Raw genomic sequence first — 25,378 nt, 5'->3', positions numbered from 1 at the left:
AGCTCAAATGGAGCCGGCGCGGGCAGACGCATCGGCGACACGAGCGGCGCGGATCGCCCGGCGGATGAGCGCGGATGAGTCACAAATCTGCGATTTTTACCCACGGCGGGCCGTGACTCACCCCCCCCCCCCTTCCAGATCCTCCCCGATGACCTAAAGCCTCGCTTATCATCAGCAAAGCGTTGGCGRGCTGGGGAAAAGGTCTGGTCCTGGCGAAGGAAGAGCCTCCCCTTGCCCCCGCCAGGCTGTTTTGCCGCAGCTTTGGGTGGAAACGGGTCTGCCGCGTCTATCGCCGTCAGCCCCAAGGATTCGGGCTGTCGCCTCGACACGGGCTGCTGGGACAGGGCCGCGTCCTGCAGAGGTGCTCCCGTGTCCCAGCGCCCCTACGCTGGAAGGGGAGCCCCTCTTTCCTTCCTCAAGTTGTCGTCTTCAGACACGCCGGGTCTTAACCCATCATCCATCCTTACGGCGTCGGGGAAGCGGCAGGGCTCCCCGCTCGCGTCCTCGGCTTTTACGTCTGACTTAAGAGCCAAAAGGGAAAAGAAAAAAAGCAAAGAAAAAAGCAACTGGCACCTAACAGAAGAGAGAAACTTAATCGGTAGCTTTGGGCCGGCATTACGGCTCTGGCCAGGGATAACGCATCTTTGAGTACTCATAATCTTTGCAATTCCCCGCGGCCGTGCCTGGGAGGAGCTGGAGATTCCCCGGGCCGGGCCGGGGTGGGCAGCGGCTGGAGGGGGGAGCGCTGCCAGGCGCGCTTTAAGGCACTAATGGATTTCTAATGTTTACATTCCTTATATACAGACCTGCTTTATAAACGATCCYGGCATGAGAGTTGTAAAACAGAGCCGTGAAAGCAGCCCGCGGGAATGGCCCTCGCCCCGGCGCGGCCCCGACAACATTTTTGCGCGCCTCTGCAGGGAGGAAGAGGAGGGCGGCTGGGCGCTCGCAGGCAGCAGGGCCGCTTCTCTTCCGGGGCGAATTCTGCCTCGTTTGGGCAAAGCGACGAGCCAGATGTGCCCGCTGCGCTGTGAACTACCTGCTCCCTGCAGCTACCTGCTCTGGGAGCGTTTCGCCGCTCGGCATTTCCTGCATCCGTGGCAGAAAGCGGTGCGGTAACGTTGCAGAGCCGGCGCTAGCTCTTGGCGAGTTCGGCATCCCGCTTGGAAGGAAACGCACTGCGGGATTGCAGAATATAATTTAGGAGGGGTTTTCACCCAAGCCCTAGAGTTAAGTTTTGCTGGCTGCCTCCCTTGCCAGCCAGTCTGATTATCTGCAGTCAGTCGCCTTTGCCAGGAAGTTTGGGGTTGTGGCATCAAAGCGGTTTTTTTAAAAAAAAAAAAAGAAGAAGAAGAAGAAGAAAAAACAAACAAACAACAACAAATTGGTGGACGCAAAATTGAGTAGCAAATTAAGAAAAAGAAAGCTGGTATTCACCATTCTGATATAGGTAGGAGGCTGTGAGGTGAAACCACCGCAGCTCCGGAGCAGAGGGAAGGACGAACGGGAGAGGAAACGTCCTCCATGGTGGAGACGGATAGAAAGGGGGATCTGGGTTGGAATAAAGAAGGAAAACGGGCATTGCCGTGTGCACGGCTCTCCCATGAGCGAAGCAGAGATGGTGCCGGAGCCCGGGAGTGGCGTCCCTTCCCTGTCGCATGTGTCCCGGCTCCCGGGAGCGCCTTTCTCGGTGCGTTTTGTCCTGCCCGGCTGACGGGACGCCTGGCTTTTCCCACGCTGGAGTGCCGCTTTCCGCCTCGGGACCTTGTTGCTCCTCGGTGCACAGGTTGCTCTTTAAAGGCCAAAAGGTAAAGCTGCGCGAGTGCCTAGCCTGCAGCTGTCGCGCTGTTCTGTTTGTCGTAGGAAGTAGCAGGAAAGGGCATTTATTTGCCGTTTATTTGCAGAGACCGCGGCGCGCTGCAGCACCTTGCTTGCGTCCTCCCCTCCTGCCCGGCGATGGTTTCGGGTACCAGCCATCCGCCTGGCGCCGGAGCTGGGCAGAAGCTTAAAACCGCTCGCCGGGAGGGTATTGTACCTCCTAATTGCCCTGTGTCCCAGTGCAATTGGTAGGGTGCTGAGAAAATTACAGGCCTGCAAATGAAATCAGGGAGGAAATGGCCGGCAGCAGCGGCGGCAAGGTGGGAAAGAGCCAGAAAGAGAGAGAGAAATTAGCCGGGAGTTTAATTCATTGTTTCCAAAAGAGCAGTTAATGGATTATGACAAATGTCCTACTGCTCTCCCTTAGTGCTGTGTTAAATGGAAATGGAAAGTCAATTTTTCTAAATGGATTTTAAACGACTGACCTCGTGTGTTTTTTCACTCRCTGATTTTTGCTCAGAAGGCAGCTTGGTCATCTTGTTTTCTTGGCGCGTTTGGGTTTTTTCTCTTTTTTTTCATCCTTACATCCCATGCGGCTTTCCAAATTCTCTGATCCCCTGTGTGCGGCGCTGCTTTTTTGCCGAGGGTGACGAAGGGAGTGGGCTCATTTCTTCCTTGCCAGTTCTGGAGGTTTTGTCGCTGGGCTGGTGATATTTACTGTTCTCCGTGGTGCTGCAGCGCCTGGAGCTGAGAAGCACAGCTTTCGCTGGGGGAGAGCAGAGGAGAAGAGGCTCGTAACTCTTCCGGGTGCAAAGCCGCAAAATGTGACTCGACTACTAGCTAGGCGCCCAAGAGCAGCGGGTCAAGCAGAAACGGCCTGTTTGTGTGTGTGCATCCCAATGTGCGCATGTGGTTTTTATTAGTCTTGTGACATTTGGTTGGTTCTTCAAGGTTTTTGCGCACTGCTGGGGGTTGTTGTAGGACCCCCAGAAATGTGCAGGCTGGAGTCAGGCAGGGTTTGACGCTGGAGCTGCCCCTTGGCGTTGGGTGGCAGCACCTTCTGAAGCCAGTCCTGGGCACCAGCCCCCTGGAGCCCCTCATCCCCTGAGGGGTCCCGTGGGTTATGTCCAGGGGCGAGTCCTAAGGGACTTGCCCCTCTCAAGACATTGCTCGGCCTTGTCCAAACAGATGTGACCTGCTTTTATGGTTGTTGCTGCATTTAGCATGTTTTTGAGAATGCACKTTCAGTAAGATCAAGGTTACCTGAGCAGCGACCCCCTCGGATTTCTGGGGCAGGATAGGGTGAATCCTGATTTCATTTTTGGATGATGCAGGCACTGTCTCGGGATGTGTCTGYTTTGGGAAGCAAACGGCATGGCTGGGATGGGAGCAATAGTTTGTGCGTGATGGGAAGATCAGCAGCCCCCCATGGGCTGCCGAACCCCCTTCCCGAACCCTCACGTGGTGCTGTGATCTGAGCGCAAGATGAGCGCTGGCTGGGGTTGCAAGAGGGGGATCCAAAAAGCAGCTCGGTCAGAAAGGGAGATGCGTGTGATTTACGCTGCGGTCGTGGTCAGCTTTCCCAGCACCGGCCTCGCCGGCATTTTGCTCGGATGCTGCCCATGCATTCCTCGAGCTCGTGGTATCGGAGCGAAAAGCGAGGGAGGGACAAACCGGCGTAGAAAGAAGTGAGCGGTGGGACGTGGTGGCAGGGGCTGACGGCGCGTCCCGCTTCTCTCCTTTCCCACAGGGCTGGAGTACAGCGACGTGCTCCCCGACTCCTTCCCCTCGGCGCCGGCGGAGACCCTCCCGCACTTTCTGCTGGAGCCGCAGGACGCCTACATCGTGAAGAACAAGCCCGTGGAGCTCGTCTGCCGTGCCAACCCCGCCACGCAGATCTACTTCAAGTGCAACGGCGAGTGGGTCAACCAGAACGACCACGTCACCAAGGAGAGCCTGGACGAGGTCACGGGTGAGCAAACCCCCCGGCGCCCGCCCTTCCCCGCTCCTCCTTCCCGGGGCTTTCCCCTTTTCCTCCCTTTTTAAGGGGGGAGGCGTGTTTGGAACGGGGGCAGCAGCACGTGCCGTAGGTAGCACCTCAGATCAGAGCCCGCCTGCTGGGACGGGTCCCCTCGCAAGCGGGTGCACGACCGCCGCGGGCTTTCGAGGAAGGGTTTCCCGTCCTTCCGAGAAAGAGGCAGGATGTGGGAAGCGGCGCCTCCGGCAGCGTTTCCCGCCGGCCGTCCTCTGCAGCCGTCAGCTCGCTCGGCCACCCTTCAGCTCATCGCAGCCCGTGTCCGTCCTCCAGGCTAATTTGTTGTCCTCCGTCCCCCGCGAGCCCCTCTCAGCGTTTGCTCCCTTCTAGGCTGATTTCTTCCATCGCGCGTCTGCGTTGGAGATTATTTTCCGCCAGGCGGAGAAATGGGGCTCTTTGCTATTTATTTTTAGCATTTCCTGGCCGCGCTTCTGATCTYACGAGGTCACTTCTGTGTGTTTTCCCTGGCCTCGGCCGGCGCGCAGCTCGTCTCTGTTTCCATATCGGCTGTGAATTTTAACGTGCCCCTTTCAGGATCATTGCCGAAGGTATCCAAAACGCGATACCCCGCGCCGGTGCGATCGCCGCTAGCTGAGACACGGCACGCGTGCGTGGATATCCGCGGCTCTGCGTTCGCACGGAGAAGCGGCCCGAGACCCTCCCAGCGGGGCGCAGGGGGGGCCGCAAAAAAAACAGCAGCGTATTGGGAGAGGAAACAATCCTGCGACTTTTTCTAGTGCCGCGTGATAAATCTGCGGCGCTTCCTTACCTGGGCTAGTTTATTAACCCTATCTCCAGAAAGATGAAGCAGAAGTGGAGGTGGGTTTCGGGAGCTGGCAGTGCGAGTGATTACGGGCAGGAAAGGGCTTATACAGGCGGAGAGATTGAAGAGATTGGAGCGGTTTCGTTTGGAGAGCAGGCGAATGAGAGGTGATGCAAAATAATGACGGATCCAGGGAAGGCAGGCTGCGTGCTCGCACATTTACCCTTCCTCAGAGTTCAGGATCATTAAATGGAGTTTGAAAGACAGCRCGTATAAAACTGATAAAAGGAAATGCTTTCCTACAAAATGCCTAATCAACATGTAGGACTCATTGCCACGAGGTATYGTAAAGGCCAACAGCTTAGTCGGATTCGCAGAGGGATTAGATATTTAATGGATAATGAGCACATTTGCAGATAGGATTTGTAATGCCTGTGAAGGGATGGAAGCGCTCGTGCTTCGGAGTGCAAGTCAGCCCCTGCCTCCTGAGCAAGGCGGCGTTTTGGGGGGGCCTTATTGCAGGGGACGGGCCACCACGGAGTTGCTTGCCCCTTACTTTGAAGCGTCCTGGCCCGAGACGCAGCGTTGCAGGGGTTTGCGCGGGTCCCCGATGCCATGTAATCGAGTGGATTTGCTGAAATCGGAGCGTTTAGATCTGGGACCTGCTCGTTGCAAACCTGCTCGTTGCAAATCCGCCCCCAAAGGGCGGATGGGCTGAATGCAGAAATTCGAGGGTGTTCTCCGTGGCCGGGCTAGGCGGTCTGTCCGCCCGCGGGGCCGGGACAGCCCCGGCCGCCGCTGAAGCCTGTGAGCAGCAAGCACGGGGCTTTTCGGTAGCTGCGCGGCATCCGGAGGGTGAGGCCGGGCTTCCACCGGCACGCGCGGGCGGAGGGAAGGGGGTGTCGCGCCGCCCCGGCGCCGTCCGCGCTGGGCGCCCACGGCCGCCGCAGTTTGGCACGCGCTTAGGCGGTGATTAAGGGGAAACGGGAGTCGGAGGCGGCAGGCAGGATGAGTCTTCAGTGGCACAGCGAGGCGGCTGGCAAGCGCGAGAGGGGAGCATGTGCCTGACTCGGCGGAGCTGGCAGTGACGCGGGCGCAGCCGCTCGGGATCGAGGCGATGCTCCCGGTGCCCTGCCTGCGCCAGGGGTAATTGCATCGCTATTTTAATGCAATTAAAATTGCAGCTGAATTTAATCTTCTTTCGGTGCGGATGGGTCACAGACCCAGCCCGATTGCTAGGGTCTCCGTCCGCTCGACCGGAGTCACGGCCAGCGGGTGCTGCCAGGTCAYGCCGGTGCCCGGCTGCCTGCAATGCAGGGGAGGAAAAGCAGGTTTATTCTCGCGGTCCATCTCTTCATTGGGCAATGCAATCGTGGTGCTTGCTAACGCCCCGGAGCCCCCCGAAGCGGAGCAGCAGGTAGCTTCCCTTTCCCCGTCGGTGAAGCCTTGGGCTGCTGTTCCCGGGGCCCCCCGAGCTTGCTGTGAGTCATTGATCCGATTTCAGCCCTGCAGTCCTCTCCATTCCGGGCTCCCTCGGTGTGCCGGCCCCCTAAAAGCATCGCCGGCGAGGCACGCCGCCGTCTCCGGGTGAGCTGAAACCCACGGGCGACACGTTTGCTTTTCTGAGCAACCTCTCACCAAGCCCGGACTCGAAAACCATTGCTCTAGGGCAAAGCCGGTGCCARTTAGCGACGGAGCAGCCTTCTCCGAGGGGTTATTTCTTTATAACGTAGGGCTGTGCTGGGTCAAGCCAAAGGCTCGCGTAGCCGGTGTCCAGCAGTAGCGTTGCTTAGGGGAAGAGCATTAAAACAGGACTAAGATAGTGATATCCCCCCTTTAGCACCCTCCTGGCTTTCTGCAATCCGTGATTCAGGGACGGCTTGATCCGCAGGCAGTATCCTAGTAGCGTAGGACAGCCTCTGATGGATTGCCCTTCCGTTAATTAATCCGACTGCCGTTAGGGCTCGTTTGTACCCCGGGATGAACCAGACGGGCCAGGCGAAACATCTCTTGAAGGGAGCAGGAGGTCTCTCGGCCGTTCTAGCTCGCCCAGCGCCTGCCCCGTCCTCAGAGGGCAATTCAAGGTGGACCCGTTTGCTGTAGATGTTGCTCCGGGCCGGCGTGTCTCCCTGCAGGCTGTGGTCCTCACTCGCAGGCCGTGTGCCAGCAATTAGGTGAGGAAACCGTGTCTGTACGCTTCATCCGGACTTAAAAGATTACGCTGCTGCTATCAGTGAAAAACCGACAATAACTTCAGCGCAGAGGTGATACCGTGCATGTAAAAATATGCAGACTTGGGCATATCTGCCCAGCAGCTACCCCGAGAAGGAAAGCTGGAACCAAAACAGTTTGCTGTGCTAAAAATCTGCATTTGCAGTGTCTGCTGTTCATAGGAGCTACTATGGGGCACAGAGGAGAGATGGCCACAGAGTGACGGATTAACATAGTTAGGCGTTTGCGTCTTTTAAGTGTCCTCAGTTAAAAGCTGGGGAAAAGGGGCCTTTAAAAAATGACTTTTTCGATGACGTGTCTTGAATAAAACACGCTTTATAATGCTCTGACTGCATCCGATCCAAAACATTTCATGTGGAAGAAAGCAAAAATAGGCCAAGTCAGAGAGAATAATTCAGCCGGCTGAGCGGGGAAGGTTTGTAAAAGCAGCCATGTTTGGATGCGAGCTGTTTAAATAGTCGCTCCTGTGATTCATAAGTTCATCCCACGATTCTGGCTAGAGCGTCTTCGCTTTCGCTGTTTAGCGAGGGAGCAGAGCGGTTGAAGGACACACGCCGTCTTTCCATGGCTGGCCAAGCTTCCCAGCCAGGGCTTTCCAAAGAGACGAGCAGCTTGGGGTCATCTCATTTCCGAGTCCTTCTGAGGGCCGTGATTTTTCCAAAAGTGCTTGGCCCAAATGCCTCTTTTTTTTTTCAATAGTGGTTGAATAAATTATATTTCCTTGGTGCATGTTTGTCAGTTGTTCTGTAGCAAGGTGGTGGAAAGACAGTAATTGCTCTGCGCAGCACTGGAAGTGAGCTAACAAAATTACAGCTCCAGAGCGTGCAGCTCCATAGAGCTGTGAACTCGAGGCATTTTTAAAAATAGAAGCCCATCCGTGGCTGTACACAAGGCTGGGGGAGCATCTTTGCAAAACTTCGGGTTTCCATCCTGTGCGGGCAGCACAACAGAAATAGCCGATAAGGGAAAAGGCAGATATTGTTTAAAAAAGTAGAAGTAATCCCCGAGAAGAAACGGCATGTGTTTCTCTGCTCATGCCGTGTGCGTCTTTCTTAATATACGCTGGGAAAATCGCAAATGATCTTTGCCTTGTCTCCTTTGGCAGGGACCACCCATTGCCTATAGGTGTTAGCAGGACAATACACCTGATAAATAGTAGTCTGTACCTTGAAACGGTGACTCCTGGCAATGGCCTCTTGGGTGAGCTACCATCTCTTTGGATAGCTTAACGCAGCCCGCCTGCCCAAGGCAAGTCCGTAGGAGTGGAGATAGTCTGCTCCCCACTGCAGAGCACCTTCGGTGCACAGGGGTGTGCGTGTCCAGTGCAGGTATCTGGCGTAAAGGACCGCACGCCTCTCCTCTCTCTTCGCCCTACCTGCTCCCCGTGATGGCCGTGTCACGAGGGGCAGGCGCTGCAGTTAAACCTCGGCATCCCGTCATGATTTCCAGCACGGTCCAGGCCTTCAGGACCTTTTCGCTGGGCATGGTGGCATCGTGTTTGTCATCAGACCTCTAATATGTCCCAGGCTCCTTGTCAGCTTTTATGGGGATGTTGATAGGTGGATTTAGGCATGTTCAATCTGGGCAAAAGCAAGGCTTAGCCAGGATCTGCAGCAAGATCAGTAGAAATGCTTGTAGGTTGACTTGATGGGACTTGATGGGAAAGAGGGATTTTGTCAGTGGGGACTGGGACCAGGAGGGGCTGAGGACTCCCCGGCCGGGGATGTTGGCTCTCTAGGCAGGTATCTCTCTCTGTTTTATCATCTAACTCCTCGTTTTCCTTCCTCTTCAGCCAGTGGATACGTTCGTTACAAGGACATGCCAAAAGCTCCCGCGGAGCCGGCACTCGGGGTGCCCCTGCGCCTCGTCCCGCTGACCCTGTGCCACTTTGTCCCCTGCAGGGATGCTTGTGCGGGAGGTGCAGATCGAGGTCTCCCGGCAGCAGGTGGAGGAGCTCTTCGGCTTAGAGGATTACTGGTGTCAGTGCGTGGCCTGGAGCTCTGCGGGGACCACGAAAAGCCGGAGGGCGTACGTCCGGATAGCATGTAAGTGTCCGATATCCGCAGTGCTTGGTCAGACGTGACCAGCTCCAGCAGTGCTGCCTACCCCTCCGCAAGAGCTACCTGCACCTACCTACACTGCTTCAATTCGCGGTCTACTTTTTAGTTTAAACTAATGGCTCTCCCACCTGTATTCCCACCTTGTGGACCCTAAAGAGTTTCCAGCCTCTTTGCGCCTGGAGCGGGGGATCATCCTTACCCATCTGCGGGAAGGTGGTGGCACGAGCTGGGTGAATGCCTGCGCTGCCCGTCCGTGCGCCTAGCTCTTCCGCGGTGCTTTATTATCGTTAATAAGCCAGCAGTTAGCACCTTGAGCGGTTTCCCTGCGTCAGCGACTCGGCGTCCCTGGCGCTCCTCCTGTCATATGTCACTTCTCCGAGCCGGTGTTTGTGGGCGTCAGTCTGATTAAGGGTGAGGTAGTCGGACGGTTGCCCAGCTGAGTGTGCTCTCTTCTCGAATGGGATGGCAAAGCCACAGCAGAACGGCCAGGCAGCCCTCGTYGTAAGCAGATTTTGCTATTAGAGGGCTAATAATTCAGCCCGGTATCAGGAACGGAGGAGTGCAGTAAAAAGAAGGTGAAGTTCTTGCTGCCTTGCCTCTCTGCCCTCCTTTGGAGGACGACAACCCTCGGTGGCTGGCGAATTAGCTGCTACGTCGCCGGCGTCCCTGGAGGATTTAGTTCGTATTGGGAAAATGTTGCTAGGCAAAGGGGTGGCCACCGCAGAAGCCCTTTTGTTCTGGAGCCAGCCCCAACCAAGCGTCTGGTGTTTCTCCAAAAGGGTCAATCAGATGAGATTAACTGGTTTCGGATGCCGCCTCGCTTATCTCCAGTATACCCGTCTGCGTGGTAACCGGAGCTCCCTAGGTTCGGTGGCGTGCCTGCCATCCCGTAAATCAGCGGCTTTCTCTGGCTAGCGCTGTCCGCTCAGTTCGTGCTAACAGGTTTTTAAGACTTCATGAGATTGCAGTGCCTTCGCAGCAGCAAAGGCTTCTGGTGGTTCTGCTGAAAGCTGTTGCACGGGGCTGCGCGGCATTGCGTAAGGTGCCGGCAGGAGGCTACGTACAGCTCCGTAACACACAAAATGTTACAAATGCACTTAAAATGAAGATCGCATGACGTGTGTTGTTGACCTACCCCTAAGGCGCTTGGCAGGAGGCTGCGGGGGATCCTGCCCTAAGAAATTTGGGGTGGCTGCGTCGGGAGCAGCTGGTGGGGGGAGCATCCCTGCAGGGCACTGGGAAAACCATGGGTGGGGATGGGCACCTTCCCCGTCCTGCTGAGCTGGGGCCACCAGCAGGAGCTCCTCCTCGTGCCGTGTAGGGTTGGCTCAGCCAGGGAGATGCCTGCAGAGCCTGGGGAAAGGGGAGCAGTGGGATGCACCGAGGGGATGCTTCACCCCTGGGGGACGTGTGGGTGGGTAGTTCCCATACTCGCGGCGCTGCGCCCTGCAAAAGTGGGAGCCCAGGCCAAGCAGGGCTGGCGCGGAGGAGGCTGGAAGCCGTTGCGGAGGATTGCAGCACCATCTAGTGATACGGGGAGGCACGGGTTTGCAGCCTCGTGCCTTCAAAATGCACCGCTGTGCTGTGCGTTATGTGTGATCTCGCACGTGCGTTCGCAGAGGAGAGCCGAGTGCCTCTCGGGCCGGGCTTTCAGCAGCGATCGTCCTCCCTTTCAGCACTCGAGTGCGATGCCTGTGTTCCCAGCAGGTCTGGGCGCGTGGCTCAGGTGGGACCCACTAGGGCAGAACCAAGTGGAAAGCCTCCGTAGTCTTGAAATCTGGGAGTTTGCTTAGGTGCCTTCATGGGAGCCAAGCTCTTGTGAAAATCTTGCCTTCAGAGAAGATGGGTCCTGTTGCAGAGTCCAGAGGAGGCTGCATGGGGGAGCAGAGAGACAGAAATGGGAGTGCTGAAGAAACATTGATGAAGTTGAGATTTAGCCTAAAAAGAAGAAGACAGAGAGGGTGTAAGTCTGCAAGCACATAAAGGAGGAAAGGAACGTTCTGCTCTGTGTGTCAGGGAGGAGAGGACAAGGCGCTGTGGGTGCAAGCTGCAGCAAGGAGGGCCAGGTTTGCTCTCCAGGAAGGCTTTCCATGGGCAGGAGAGCAAAGCACYGGGCTGGACAGCTGGGGAGGGAAAGGAGTTGCAAAGCTCCAGCTATGTTATTCCAGAGGGATATCCCTACCCGTGGGCTCCTGGTGCCCAGGTGGCACTCTCCATCTTACCAAGGTTTCGCAGATTGCCCTGTTTCTGTGGCRGGCTGCTGACCATTGGGTTTTTCCTCCCCAGACCTGAGGAAGAACTTCGACCAGGAGCCGCTAGGCAAAGAGGTCCCCCTGGAGCAAGAGGTCCTGCTGCAGTGCCGTCCGCCCGAGGGGGTGCCGCAGGCGGAGGTGAGTGGGGCAGGGCCACGCCGTCCGGTCACGGCATCCTCCGAGGAAGGTGGAGCTGAGCCGGGCCTCCGGTACCTCCCAGCCTAAAACTTTCCGTAAGAAATGCCTCCCATCCTTGTGGGTGCAGGGTTAGGAAAAAAGCATTTTCTGTTGCGGCCGGGTTGCCGGGATCCAAGCGGTTTGCAGCCACACCGGCGGCGAGAGGGGGAGCACACGAGATAGATTAGGCACGTCCGTGCAGATGGATTGCACCCGTGATGGATGGCCTCGCATTGAGACCGTCAGCTTTCATTACGCAGCAAAATTGTTTATTTTGGGCAGCGGATCTGTTATTCTCGCCTCTAATAACACACTTAACCTCAACACCTGTTCAGCCCACCTCTCCCTCTCCTCCTCATCTGCTATTAACCTGTTAGAGGCCAGGTCTGGGAGAGGAGAAGACACCAGATGACTTGTCTGAGGAGGAGCAAGAGACTGAGGGCTGGGAAAGTCAGTGTTGATGGGTTTCCCTAGCACAGTAGTGAGCTCGTCCCTGCCCCAGACCCAGTAACTTCCCCCAGCTCCATTAGCCTCCCCAGGAGCTCTCTGTCGATGATACCCCACAGTGTCCCATCCTTGGAAGAAACTGTAGTAACGGTCCCAAATCATGCTTGGCCTGGCCCAGCTTTCAAAAGCAGAAAGGAGCAGTTTTCTTGTGGGTAGGCAAAACTGTTGCATTTCCAGCTTCCTCGGCGCTGGGAAGCCTGTTTGTGGTGCTCAACAAGCTGGCGGTCTCGATGATGAAAATGAGGAGCTCTTTGGTGGCAGGTCACAGGCTGGTCCGTGCTGCTCTGGGCTCGGGGGGGTTGCTCTCCATCAGTGCCTGTGAATTCAAACCCTCCAATCTCATGTTTGTCCTTCTTCATGCTCTCGCCCACGCTCAGTGGTGGTATCGACACACACCCTTCCCAAAGCAGCCTAGTTAAGCACAGCCCAGAAACTGAGGGACAGCTCTGTAATTTAGTGCTGCACCCCATGTCGCCGCCCATCAGCGAGGCAGCTGTTGTCCTGGGTTTGGCCAGCACTGGGAAGTCCCCAGCACGGTCCCAGCCATCGTGCACAGGTGCGAGGCCCTGGAGGCGGCTGTGCAAAGCAAGCAAAGGGCTGGGACCGGCATACTCTTCATGCCTCCTCAGATCCCTCGCTTTGCTGCCATGTCCCGCTGGCACAGAGAGATTTCAGCAAGCATTAAAGCAGCTGTGTCCTAGCTTAACTTGGGGCCACTTGGAAAGCATCATGATGGGGACCATGTGGGATGGAGATTTCCACYGAAACCTGTAATGTGTTTTTTCCTGGCTGAGTGTTCAGTTCTTGCACAGCTTAATTGCCATCCTCCCCCATAACCTTACCCCATCTCCTCCTTTCCGTTGCCAGGTGGAGTGGCTGAGGAACGAGGATGTCATCGATCCCACCCAGGACACCAACTTCCTGATCACCATTGATCACAACCTCATCATCAAGCAGGCCCGGCTCTTGGACACTGCTAATTACACCTGCATGGCCAAGAACATTGTGGCCAAGCGTCGGAGCACCACAGCCGCTGTCATTGTCTACGGTACGGGCCCTCCGCGCGCAGGGAGGGGGCTTCCGCTGTCGGCTGTGGCCCTAAGCTAAGGGGGACTACAGGCAGTTACTGGGAGCAGTTAGAGTCATCCCCGCCAGGGCGTTTCATTAAACTAGATAATATCCATTGACTGCAGAACAGGTACCTCTACCGGCTTGCACAGGGGTAAGAGGTTATTAGGTATAGATGTTTGCCAGCTTTCTCAGTTGGGTACAAAGCTGGGTAGAGACTGGACCCACCTGGATCAGTTTGGCACAGAAAGCAGCCCAGGCTGAATTTTGTTCTGAAACCAAAGATCAGCTGAGGACAGCTGCAAGGCAACCCAAGTCAGAGAGGGCAGAATCATTCCCAACTTTGATGCTGCCAGAAGTTTTTGAGAACCCCAAAATATTTGCAGAATGGAAAAAAGTCCTAAGCAGGCTTGAATGTCTTGTGCATGGGGTGCGTGAGATGTGGAGGAGCCTCATGATTTGCTTGTGATGGGGCGGACCAATCCAGGGTGTCGGAGAAGACATAAGGACAGGGGAATCATAGACACGGCTCCATCCACAGCCTTCCTTGCCAAAATGGGCTCCCTTGTCTGTGTTGCTCAGGCTTTAAGTGACACACGTGTTGACCCTGTCCATCTTCTCTTTTAGTGAATGGTGGCTGGTCCACCTGGTCCGAATGGTCTGCTTGCAACAATCGCTGTGGCCGGGGCTGGCAGAAGCGCACCCGGACTTGCACCAACCCAGCACCGCTGAATGGTGGGTCCTTCTGCGATGGGCAACCTTTCCAGAAAATAACCTGCACCACCCTCTGCCCAGGTAAGTGGGATTCATAAAGCTGCGTGGCAACACTGATGTCCTCCCTGCTGCTGCCGTGACTGCACAGTCTAGCTGCGCTCCTTGTGCTCCCCAAGGGGATGAGCTAGAGTTGTCTGCAGAGATGCAACCCGGTCTCCCCAGACCAGGCTTGGCTTGCCAGGAGGGTGCTCCACGAAGGTCTCTGGAGGTCCTGAGATGGGTGCAGCCACCTTTCTGCTTCTAGACACCCTTGTTTCCCAGCTGTTGTTAATACTGGCACTTCCTAGCTGACGGTTTGGGCTGTCCCAAGGCTTTAATGAAGCCTTTAACGAAGCATTCTCTCTCCCGTTTGGTGGCCCGCAGTAGATGGAGCATGGACGGAGTGGAGCAAGTGGTCAGCCTGCAGCACGGAGTGCACCCACTGGCGGAGCCGGGAATGCGCCGCCCCGTCCCCCCGCAACGGCGGCAAGGACTGCAGCGGCGTGCTGCTGGACTCCAAAAACTGCACTGACGGGCTGTGCATGCAGAGTGAGTGCGTGGGCAAGCGGGGCCGCGGGCTGGGGAGGGGAGGCACCGTTGGGCGAATGCGCCTTGCGCACGCAGGTGCTGGTTGCGTTGCTATATGCCCAGCCGACTTGGAGGAAAGATGCACTAAGGCTGATCTCTTTGGGTGACAGCAACGTGGGCATGGTTTTCTCTTTGCTCGTGGTGCGTGCTGTCGATCAGAGGGCCACCTGCTGTCTCTTCTGTGGAGGGATCTAGCCAGGAGATGCCTTGCTGCTCTTGGAAGGCAAGCCTGCTGCCTGGCAAAGGGACAGGGCGCTCTGCAGCTTCTCAGCCCACGCACGTGAAAAGAAGACATCAGTTTTCATTATGGCTAGTCCATTAACCTTCAGAAATCATGAACGGTCTTGCAAGGGGAGGGGGGAGAATCGATGTGTATTGACAGAAGGAGAGGAGCCTGGTGCAAAGGAGGGGGCAGAGGGCCAGGGACTTCCAGGTGTGTCTCTGCAGTGGTGGTTCGTTGTTCTCAGTTTTCCAGGGCTGGGGGTGAGAAGCTCTGCTTCTCCCTGCGTTGTAGATACCTGGCCTGTCTCATTGCTCACTGGGAGCCCTGGAGCAGCAGCTAGGGTCCAGTTTTTTAGGGGGGAAAAAAGAAAAGTAAGGATGTTTGCTGTACTCAAAGCGAGCCCAGTGAAGGCATTTGCTTCAGCTGAGCACACCAGTGCTGCCACCTGCTGCTGCATGACACCGCTTTCCCCTTCCTTAGCCCCCAAAGCATCCGCTTTAGAGAGGGGATTTGGGCCGTGCCGGTTCTGGTTCTGCTCTGCTCCCCTGTCCTCCAGCACCAGCCCGGCAGCCGGGTCCTGCTGGCGCCCAGCTAGGGGAGCGGGAGAGAGCGCGCGGCACGCGCTGCAGAGAGAAGCGATTTCCGAGATGCGCCTCGCCAGCCGGTTGCCTCCRGGCTGCCGAAAGCTCAGCGTTGGGGAAAACGAAGGCATCGTGACAGCAGAGGTCAGGCCCGGCTTGGAGGCACCGTCGAGCCCCGCCGCGTGCCGAGCTGCTGCTGGCTGTTAACGCTGCTGAGGCCGGAAAGGCTGATCTCCCCGGGAGAAAGGGGGACACACACATCCCGCATGGAGGGAGTGAAGCAGAGGAGCAGAAAAGCATTTGGGAAGGAGGAGAGGGGACAGAGCCCTTCGCCTTGGAGCTGCCCCACAAGTTCCTGCCCCCGGGGCCGGTTGCATGCATGTGCAGGAATGGGGAGCAAAGAGAGGAGATGAGAGGAGGGTCCACACCTGGGGATGGCTGGGATGTTGGCACATGCCAGTGGGCTGGGAGGACACAGGGATGGCCTCAGCACTGCCACACTTCTGCCCACCTTGGTGCACGGCTTGGGGAGCGAGGCTTCTCTCCCTCCCGCAGCTTCTCCGTGCCCCGGCCCCAGCATTGCCGGGGCTGGCTTGGGCGCTGCTTGTTTCGTTTCATTTCATTTCGTTTCCATCCCACCATCACCATTTTCACCTTTTGTTTTCTAACTTTGTTTTTCCTAACAGATAAAAGAGTTCTAAGCGAACCCAAAAGTCACCGTAAGTCCTCATTTCATGGCCATTTTCTTTCATTGTGATGCATTGCTTTGGTTTTGTTCTGTTTCATCCATGGTAGGGTTCACCCTTGGGTCCTGGGGGAAGGAGAGGGGGCAGCTGAAACCTGCCCCTAAGCTTTTCTGTACATATAACCATACATTGTGCTTGAGAGGTCGCAAATGTGGCTGGGGACCACTTCCAGGCTGTCCCTGGGAGTCCCTCCAGGGCTGCTGTATGGYCTTGCTGCCTCCAAGGAATGACAGCTGGGAAACCTGCTCACCACTCCCCCAGTTGTGGGCGTCTGCCCATTGCTCCTCCAAAATGCCCTAAGTTAGTTGCACGTTCCTCAAGTTGGGCATCCCTGGATGCATCAGGGACCTGTTCTCCTGACCTGTTTCTGGTGTTTCTGGCCTCCAAACGGGGTGATTCAGAGGGTGAGGTGAGTCCACTGCTCAGTCAGGAGAGAGAAGGGCCTGCCTTGGAATAGCCTGTGAGATGCTTGACAAAGCTGGTGCAAATTCCCCCTTACGATAAATACATCCTGGAAATGAAATAGTCCTAACTTGGTTGTGATCACTAGGCTTAGGACAGGGTTGAATTCAAGCGTGAAACCATAGAAACAAAGAGATACTGGAAAGCATGAAGGGAGAAAAAAAGAAAGGGATGGGCTGAGCAGTGTATGTGAGCACGTTCAGACCCTGCTGCTTGCCACATCTGGAGCGATTTACCCGATGGCAACGTGCAGTGCGCCCTGTGTCTGCCTCTTGGAGWTGGCAGCATCTGATCTTTCGACATGGACCCACCCCCACGCTTGACACCAGTGGAATGAAGGGGGTGAATCATTACTTCCGATCTATGGGTTCGCTCAGGGCAAGACGCTGCTGCTGCTGGGTTGTTCTCCCTTCCTTCTTCATCCCTCTCTCCCCCCTACCCTTTGTCCAAGATGCACCAAGCATTTAAAGATTAAGAGCCTTGTGGCAGGGAAAGGGAAGATGGGGAAGCTGAGAGGTGTCTGTATAGATACAGAGGCACTTGATCTTTCCAGATGGATGTATGGCTCATGTACATATGTATGAGATGCATGTATATGCATTACATTTACTCTTCAGGGTTATCTCTATTAGGATATGAGGGCTGATCACTCCAGCACTTTGGGAATTTGAGCTGCATAAACCTAGTGGTTTGGGGATTCTTGCTGTAAAATCGGAATGCTCRTAACGCTTGCACGAAGTGTGGCAAGGTGTCCTCCAAGAATTTGGGGGATTCACCCCCATCTCATTATCTAGCATTGCTCCAACTTCTGGACCGCATTAGAAAGCATCCTCTATCATCCCACCACAGCATTTCCAACAGGCCTGGTACGAATACTCCCCTTGGGGCCAGTGTCCGGAGTCAGTGAGGGTGTTGGTGTGCACCAATGGATCTGGGCACGCGTTTCTGATGCTCTTTTTGTCTCTCTCTTCTCTCCCAGTGCTGGAGGCCACGGGCGACGTGGCCCTGTATGCCGGCCTGGTGGTGGCCATTTTCGTCTTCATCGTGATCCTCATGGCTGTTGGGGTGGTGGTGTACCGGAGGAGGTGCCGGGATTTCGACACGGACATCACAGACTCATCAGCTGCTCTGACCGGAGGCTTTCACCCGGTCAACTTCAAGACCTCCCGGCACGGTAAGAAGAGAGCCCACGTGTCCCTCAAGGGTTGTCTGATCATCCAGAGGGATGGGGGATAAGGTGTAACGAACAGACGGGGAATCAGGCACAGGCGACGGACAAGCAGCTTTTAGCACCCCACGAGCTGTTCTGAGTGTGTTYGGTTCACCTTCTGCTCTCCTCTTCATTTCCATCTGCTGAAGGAGCCACAAGCTCCGGGCTTTTTCATCTGTGAAAGAGGAGGGTATTTTATATGTACATAAAAGAGGAATGGGACTAACCCTAAAGTTTCTCCTGAATAAAACATGTGGTTGGGATTTCTATCAGAAGTGAGCTTGGGCCTGCCTGTCCTGGAGGTGACCGGTGCGATGATACCCCATGTGGCTCCTGCTCACTAGCTCTCATGCAGGCAGAGAAAAAATCAAGAGAGAGGCTGGAAGGACTGGAAATCACAGAAATAAATAGAGGATGGCTTTCTGATGAAACCCCAGCCCCAGTTTTTGAGGTGAATCTTCTGGTTTATCAAAACCAAGGGGCCCATGGAGGTGGTTAGGTTTTGATGGTGATGCTATGGAAATCAGGGCAGAGTTCCTGCAAACTGTCCACAAAGCAGCTCTCAAAACGTGCCCACCTTCCTGCCAAGCTCGCCACCCCGTGACGAGGGGCAGCCCTCTTTCTGCCACCAGCACCTGGGAAACTGCTCCAGAGTCGCAGATCCCAGTTAATCCCAGTGTGCGACTCCATGCAGCCCAGCACACGCATTGCAGCGGAGCAGGGACTTGGGGGCTTCCCCGTCTGATGTCTGTTGGGACGGCTCACGGCGTGGAGATCTTTTGCTTTTTGTTCCACGTGTGGTCAGACACAAAAGCACCTGCAAAACCAAACTGCTTTCCTCTGCACAACTCGGCCCCTGGCTCCTTTTATTTTTGTACCAACTCTGCAATGAGCTGCTCGGCCGCGTGCTCGGAGCCTGCATCCGTGCAGTGTTTAGCCTGAGGGGCTCCAGTTTGGGCACGACTGGAAATGCAAACAACAGGGCCAGACCGAACGGATAGCCACCCCCGCTCTCTTCGGCTGCTCCCTTCGGTCCAGAGCAAATTACCTGCTCCTCTGCGAGCTGCAGGAGTCGGTGGCTTTTAGCTGCCTGTTGCTGTCAGTGTTTACCGTGTGGTACTGCCTCTCATTTATTCGCGGTGCCGGCTCTCGGTCTGAGCCGTTTCCTTTCAAGTGAGTGATGAAAGGCAGGCAGGCGTAGTCAAACGCTGTGCCTGAAGCAAGGGGCTGGAGCGCGCTTCCTCAAGGGCCCTTGTGCCTCGTGTGTGTCCTCCGCCCGGTGGCAGGTGGTGAGGAATTTTCGCAGGCATCCCTTGCAGTTAAACGGAGTGGCTTGACCTCCCCTCGTCKCCGCTCGCGCCGTCGTCTGATCTTTGTTTCCGCCTCCCCGCAGACAACCCGCAGCTGCTGCACCCCTCGGTGCAGCCGGACCTGACCGCCAGCGCGGGCGTCTACCGCGGCCCCATGTACGCCCTGCAGGACTCCTCCGACAAGATCCCCATGACCAACTCCCCCCTGCTCGACCCGCTGCCCAGCCTCAAGATCAAAGTGTACAGCTCCTCCACGGCGTCCTCCTCGCCGGGGCTCCACGACGGCACGGACCTGCTCGGAGGGGTCCCCGCCACGGGCACGTACCCGGGCGAGGCCGCCAGGGACAGCCACTTTGGGAACGTGCGGAGCAAGGCCCTGGGCTCCCAGCATCTCCTCAGCCTGCCCCGGGAGCACGGCAACAGCGCCAGCGGCACGTTCGGCTACCTGGGAGGAAGGCTCACCATCCCGGGCACGGGTAAGCCGCAGAGCCGGGAGGAGGGCAGACGTGGTGGCTGGGTGGAAACCCCTCTGCTCCCGGGTGCTGCATAAGAAACGACTCGCTCTCACCCAGCAGAGGTGCCCGCCGCGAGCACCCCTTTGCTACCCCAAAGCAAAGGAAGGGAGCAAACCGTTCCCGAGCCAGGCTTCTCGTGCAGCGGGTTACAGCCTCCTGCAACGTTCACGGCCAGCCAGAAACACCAGGCCGTTTCATAAGTCCAGGGCCAATACCTTGCAGAGTGGCAAACTAATAAGAAAAGGATCCAGCCAGCGGTTTTGCTACCCTCTCTTGTTCCTAACGYGGAGGCCTGGCTCTCGAGCAGCGCCTGTTGCTGGTGCAAGCAGTGCAGCTGGGTCGTGTCTGGGGACATTCGTCCTTCAGGCTGTCCTAGCTTGCTCCTTCCCTTGAGCTCGTTGTCCGCTGCTCTCCACCTGAAGCCAGACCGAGCGGTGCGGAGAAGGAGGTTTGGTTTATCCCGACTAACGCACCCCCCGGTCTGTTTGTGTGCCGCGCTAGGGGTGAGCCTGCTGGTGCCGCACGGGGCCATTCCTCAGGGGAAGTTCTACGAGATGTACCTGATCATCAACAGGGCGGAGAGCACCCTGTAAGTCCCGCGTGCCGCGCGCCGGGCCCCTTGGCGATCGCGTCGAGCTGCAGCAGCCTCTTCCAGTCCCGCTGAGCTGGCCTGCTTCTTTGCTTGCTTTCCCATTCTCCCTTGCCTTCAGGCCTATCTGTCCCCAAAGCAGTTATTCCACCGTTCGTGCACGCAAGCATCTCTTGCCTAACTCCTAGAGGAGGGCAGAAGCTGTGCTGCCTTGCATTGCATGCCAGGGGATGAGTTGTGGGTCTGAATCGTTTTGACTTGCCTTCCTGGTTGTGGGCCTCTTCAGGGATCCCCCTGGTCCTTACCCGTGTAGCAGGCTGAAATCTCCACACCGCGAGCTGGTTTCACAGTGCTGAAGCTTTGCCGATCCCGCAGGGTGGGGATGGGGTCCCCCAAATCCCACTGCTGCACAAGCTTGCCTGCACTCCTTGTCATCTGCTGCTAGTCGCTGTTTTCAACGGGTGTCCCKTTTCCCCTCCCCAGCTTGCCCTCCGAAGGCAGGCAGACCACGGTGCTGAGCCCCACGGTGACCTGCGGACCCACGGGCTTGCTCCTGTGTCGCCCCGTCGTCCTGACCATTCCCCACTGYGCAGACGTCAGCTCCTCAGACTGGATGTTCCAGCTGAAAACACAGTCCCACCAGGGAAACTGGGAGGTAATGCGTGATCCGAGCTCGGAGCGGGAACTAAAGGCCATCCCAGGACGTGCAGCACGGATGCGGGCTCCAGGATGGGCTCTTCCTGTGGGTGGTGGGCTCAGGGCTGCCAGGGGACAGAGGTCCATAAAGGATGCCCTGGTAGCCTCCCTCAGCCCCTGCTACCAGCACTGCAGCCAGGGAGGACCATGAGCATTTTGGTGCACGTCCTCTAACAGATCACCCTGGGCAAAGGGCTGACCTGGAGCCTTAACTTGCCGTCTATCCCTGCAGGAAGTTGTGACCCTGGATGAGGAGACCCTCAACACTCCCTGTTACTGCCAGTTGGAAGCAAAATCTTGCCACGTTTTGTTAGACCAGCTTGGTACCTACGTCTTCGTGGGAGAGCCCTACTCCAGGTCAGCCATCAAGAGACTCCAGCTGGCTATCTTTGCCCCCACCATTTGCACCTCGCTGGAGTACAGCCTCAAAGTCTACTGCTTGGAGGACACGCCAGATGCACTGAAGGTAATGTCACCTGTGAACGGGGCRTAGGAGTCGGTGGGCCCATCTTTAGGTCGCCTTTCTGAGTTCCCACAGATGCATGTTGGTCATTTCACTCTGAGGCAGATAACAACAAGGGCCCATAGGTTTCAAGGCCCAGGGAGGAGTAATTACAAAGCCGCAACAGACTGTCTGTCACGCTGTCTCTCGTTCGGATCTGAAGTCCGCAGGGAGAAGGCCCTGCCTAAATCAAGATGTGATCTGACAAAGGGAGTGCAAGCTATCTTGGAGCCCAGCAGACCTAATAAGCCATAGATATCTACCAGTTTTCATTAGCCCGATGCTAATTTTGTCACCCTGGATGCGGCCCAGACATTTTGCAGGTCTGGTTTGGGGTTTTCTTGTGCGTGTTTTTGTTTCCCCCAATGCATTTGAGACCTCTCGCTCCGGTAGTCACAGGAGTGTGATGCTCGGGTAGGTCACCAGCCTGGACGTTGTTCACGCCTAGCATAAATCAGCAGAGCGGTGAGGAGCTGTAGCTGCTGCGAACGTGGCTCAGAGCCTCCGGTGAACACCGAGGCCTCTGTGGATGCCGCCGGGCTCGATGCTAGTCCTCCGGCGCTGCTGCCAGCCAACCGCTGGTGCGGGCTGCTCCTGCCCCTGCCTCCCGGACCTGTTTGTGCTGGCAGCGAGAGGCTGCCTGGGGCCTCTCAGGAAGGCCTGGCTCCAGGGAGCAGACAACCTGATGCAACGCYGTGAAAAATGACCAGCGTTAAGTAGTAAGCATGCTTACTGCCTTCCCCTGAGGTCGCCTGTATCCTTTTTCACGCTCTCCGAAGGAAATAGCGAGGGTGCCGCCTAGCGCGTGCTCTGCACCCCCTTTCTGCAGAGACTACGCAAGAGCTGCTGCTGCTGCTGCTGCTGCTGCTGCTGCTGCTGCTGCTGCTGCAGCAAGTTTTTCTCTCCTGCGCAGAGATTTCTGCCGTGATTTGACTCCGTTTTCTACAGGGCCTACTATTCCCCCTTGGAGACCCTTCTCTCCCCTCCCGGGGAGGGTTTGTGGCATGGATAAGATCAAGTGGAACATGAGGAACTTGAGTTTTGATGCTGCCCCTGTGGCTACCCGGACCACCGGTGCCGTGGCCATTTAATTCCCTGCTGCTTGTCTTGCGTTAGGATTGCTGTAGTGCCTCTAGGTGGAGTAGTAGGCAGCGCTCTGGCTGCTGGACTGTATTTTGCTGGTGTAGTAAAGCGTGACAGTGTTAAAACCAGATACGGTGGGGCTCTGTGGGCGTATCCTGAAACAGACCCCTTAAAGTGCCTGACCTTTCTGTGTCGCTGAAATGAGAGACCTTCACATCATCTGAGAAATACAGAGGCATATACGGACGTGTTAAGTTACAAAATACAAGCTACAGCTCAGGCTGGTGTTGACTGAAAACTGGCAAACTCTGTGAAACGAGTTGCTCGGTTCTCGGAGAACAGCTACCCAAATGACAAAGCGTGCTCTCCTGATTAGGACTCCTTGCAGACAKGTGGAAACCAGAAGGGGCCTGGAGTCATTTTACTGATTTGTGTTTAAACTGTGTGGAAGCTCTTATTTGGGTAGATGGAGACCTTCATAGGGCTTGTAGGACTTGTTGTCACTTGTTGTCCCTGGTGCTGGGCAAGGCAGGAATAGACCTGGCTTTGGGGAATAGCACAGTCCAAAGCAACAGGAGAAGGGAGAAAAACAGCCCGTGTTTCTCATGCAGTGACACCGATCTTGGATTTCACGGTTCCCTGTCCCCTCTGCCCTGCAGGAGGTGCTGGAGCTGGAGAGGACGCTGGGTGGCTATCTGCTGGAGGAACCCAAGCCCTTGCCGTTCAAGGACAGCTACCACAACCTGCGTCTCTCCATCCACGACATCCCCCACTCGCTGTGGAGGAGTAAGCTGCTGGCCAAGTACCAGGTGAGGAGCTGAGGGCCTGGGCAGCCAGGCCTGTCCGGGCTCCCCTTCCCAGACTGATGGACACCAGCGTTGCCCACATCCTGGCAGATTTGGGGATTTTCTTATGCCTAGGATTGTGTCCGTAGTGGTGGGAAGCTGTACCCCAGGGTCCTGCCCCGTGGGTCACTGGTTGAGTGACCACGTTTCAGGCCCTTTCAGTCTRTCTCCCAAAGGGAAGGAGGAGGAAGGGGGACAGTTTTTGATTTGCTCTTTCTTGRTGGGATCCTGTCTGTCAGGTCCATCTACCCCGCCTTGTCAGCTACCATCTCCAAACAAGGCCCTTCTCCTGCAGGGGAGGCAGGCAACTGGAGACCAGGGCTCCATTCCTGTTATTAATTTGGGGTGACTGGGAGGAGATGGGATTTCTCTGGAAAGCCACTGCTGCATTTGCAAGGCTTCGCTGAGGTCATGGTTTGATCTGCAGGAAATCCCCTTCTATCACATCTGGAGTGGCAACCAGCGAGCCCTGCACTGCACCTTCACCCTGGAGAGGTACAGCCAGGCCTCCACCGAGCTCACCTGCAAGATCTGCGTCCGGCAAGTGGAAGGGGAAGGGCAGATTTTCCAGCTCCATGTCACACTTGGAGAGGTGAGCAGAGGGGAAAGGAGGAAGGTATGGCTGCGCAGCCGTGCTTTGTTCCAGATTTAGACAGAGGAGCATGGTCCATGAAGGAGAATCAGATGATACCTCTTCTGAGGGTACTGGTTTCACTCCCAGGGTCTATTTGTGAACACCAGAGCTGTTTAGAGATGTTTCTTGCCTCTTTCCCAGGAAAAACTGATTCTGTTACCCCAGAGTTTTGGCTCCCTTGGATCACATCTGGTGATCGAATCAAATAGGCTGGTGTTCCTGTAGATGACTGTTGCCACATGCCGGCAGCCACTAGTCACTAAGAACGAGCAGGCATCTGGGAATGCATCCCCAGTGGTAGAGGTGCGGGTTTGGTTTTCATCTAACGTAGAGATCACCCTCCTCCTGGTGCTGGGGATGCTGTAGGTATCCCTCAGTATTTTACTGCCCAGGACACCACCTCTGCTAGCTTGGATGTTGGCCTTGYGTTTCTCAAGCGCGCTTGGGAGAGCGAAGAAACGGCCTCTCCCTTAATGCTCCTCCACACTGAAATGTGTCATCTCGTCTTTCCCCTCGCAGAATGCCAGCGCCTTCGATGGCCTCCATTCGCACCACAGCAGTGCCGTGACGACCCAGCTGGGACCCTATGCCTTCAAAATCCCCCTCTCCATCCGGCAGAAAATCTGCAACAGCCTGGATGCTCCCAACTCCAGGGGAAATGACTGGAGACTTCTCGCTCAGAAGCTTTCCATGGACCGGTGGGTTCCCGCATGCTTTTCTGTTGCCTGCCTGTGCCCGGGGTAAAGAGGTTTTGCTCTGCGCCCTGGCTGCAGGAGAGCAGACCTGCATGTCCGCTCTGCCACTGGGGAGATGCTCTCCCAGCCCTGGGGAGAAGTCTTGTCCCTCTGTTGCAGCTGGGGGCCTGACACGATGCGCAGAGTTGGCAGTGGAGTAATTAGAGCGGAGGCATATACTTGCATTCCGTCTGCCGTATCCGGGCCGCTTGAGGCTTGGAGGACGGGGAAGGGAAAAGCCCCTGGCAGGCCAAAGGGGGCTTTTCCCTCGGATTCAGCCTTGACGGAGTGCTTCCAGTTAGATTATATCCATCTGCACCTACCCGTATCCATCCACTGGCCTGGCCATGTGTGACCTCTCTGCGTTGCTTTTGCACGAATGCCGGCTCCGTATAACAAATGAAAGCGGTGTCTCAAGGGCCTTGGCGTTTGTGTTACGGCATTTSCTTCACGGTTCATGGAAACCCCCGCCAACCAGGACCTTCTCTCTCTTCCTCCTTCRCAGGTATCTCAACTACTTTGCCACCAAAGCCAGCCCCACCGGGGTGATCCTGGACTTATGGGAAGCCGAGCACCAAGACGACGGCGATCTCAACACCCTGGCCAGTGCCTTAGAAGAGATGGGCAAGAGCGAAATGCTGGTAGTCATGGCCACGGAGGGYGACTGCTGATGATGCTCCCCGCGGCTGGCAGCCCTCGGCCCGCGGTCGAGGAGAACGGCGCGGAGGGAAGAGCGGGAGGACAAAACCGGGACCAGCCCCTTCCCGAACTGCCGGGGAAGGGCCGCGCGGAGGGAAGGCACGGCCGTTCCCACACCGCGGCCGAGCGAGAGAGGGCCGAGGCCGGTCGCTTCTCCCGTTCCTCCCTCCCCACATCACTGTCAGCCTTAGAGACCGAGCCTCAGCGTTTACAAGCAATTCAAGTGTTACACAGCATTCCTCCTCCTCCTCCTCCTCTTCCTCCCGGCTGTCCCCGGGACAGCAGCATCGGTGCAG

General features: G+C 56.5%; 1 protein-coding gene across 1 annotated transcript; it reads left to right on the top strand.

Annotated features, from left to right (window-relative positions):
* The first annotated feature begins 1,956 nt into the window (after window positions 1-1,956).
* Window positions 1,957-25,054, top strand: UNC5B (unc-5 netrin receptor B). Its single transcript, XM_026071034.1, has 17 exons — window positions 1,957-1,966; window positions 3,569-3,790; window positions 8,750-8,893; window positions 11,195-11,298; window positions 12,712-12,892; window positions 13,540-13,707; window positions 14,050-14,214; window positions 15,744-15,776; window positions 17,245-17,439; window positions 18,869-19,261; window positions 19,802-19,889; window positions 20,373-20,544; window positions 20,818-21,051; window positions 22,830-22,979; window positions 23,443-23,607; window positions 24,169-24,347; window positions 24,889-25,054. The coding sequence occupies exons 1-17, from the start codon at window positions 1,957-1,959 to the stop codon at window positions 25,052-25,054; spliced, it is 2,769 nt and encodes a 922-aa protein (XP_025926819.1).
* The last annotated feature ends 324 nt before the right edge of the window (window positions 25,055-25,378 follow it).

This window comes from Apteryx rowi, unplaced genomic scaffold, assembly GCF_003343035.1.
Source record: "Apteryx rowi isolate R43461 unplaced genomic scaffold, aptRow1 scaffold_320, whole genome shotgun sequence".
Lineage (NCBI taxonomy): Eukaryota > Metazoa > Chordata > Aves > Apterygiformes > Apterygidae > Apteryx > Apteryx rowi.
Note: the sequence above shows the minus strand (reverse complement) of the source record. Positions and strands in the feature narration are given on the sequence as shown.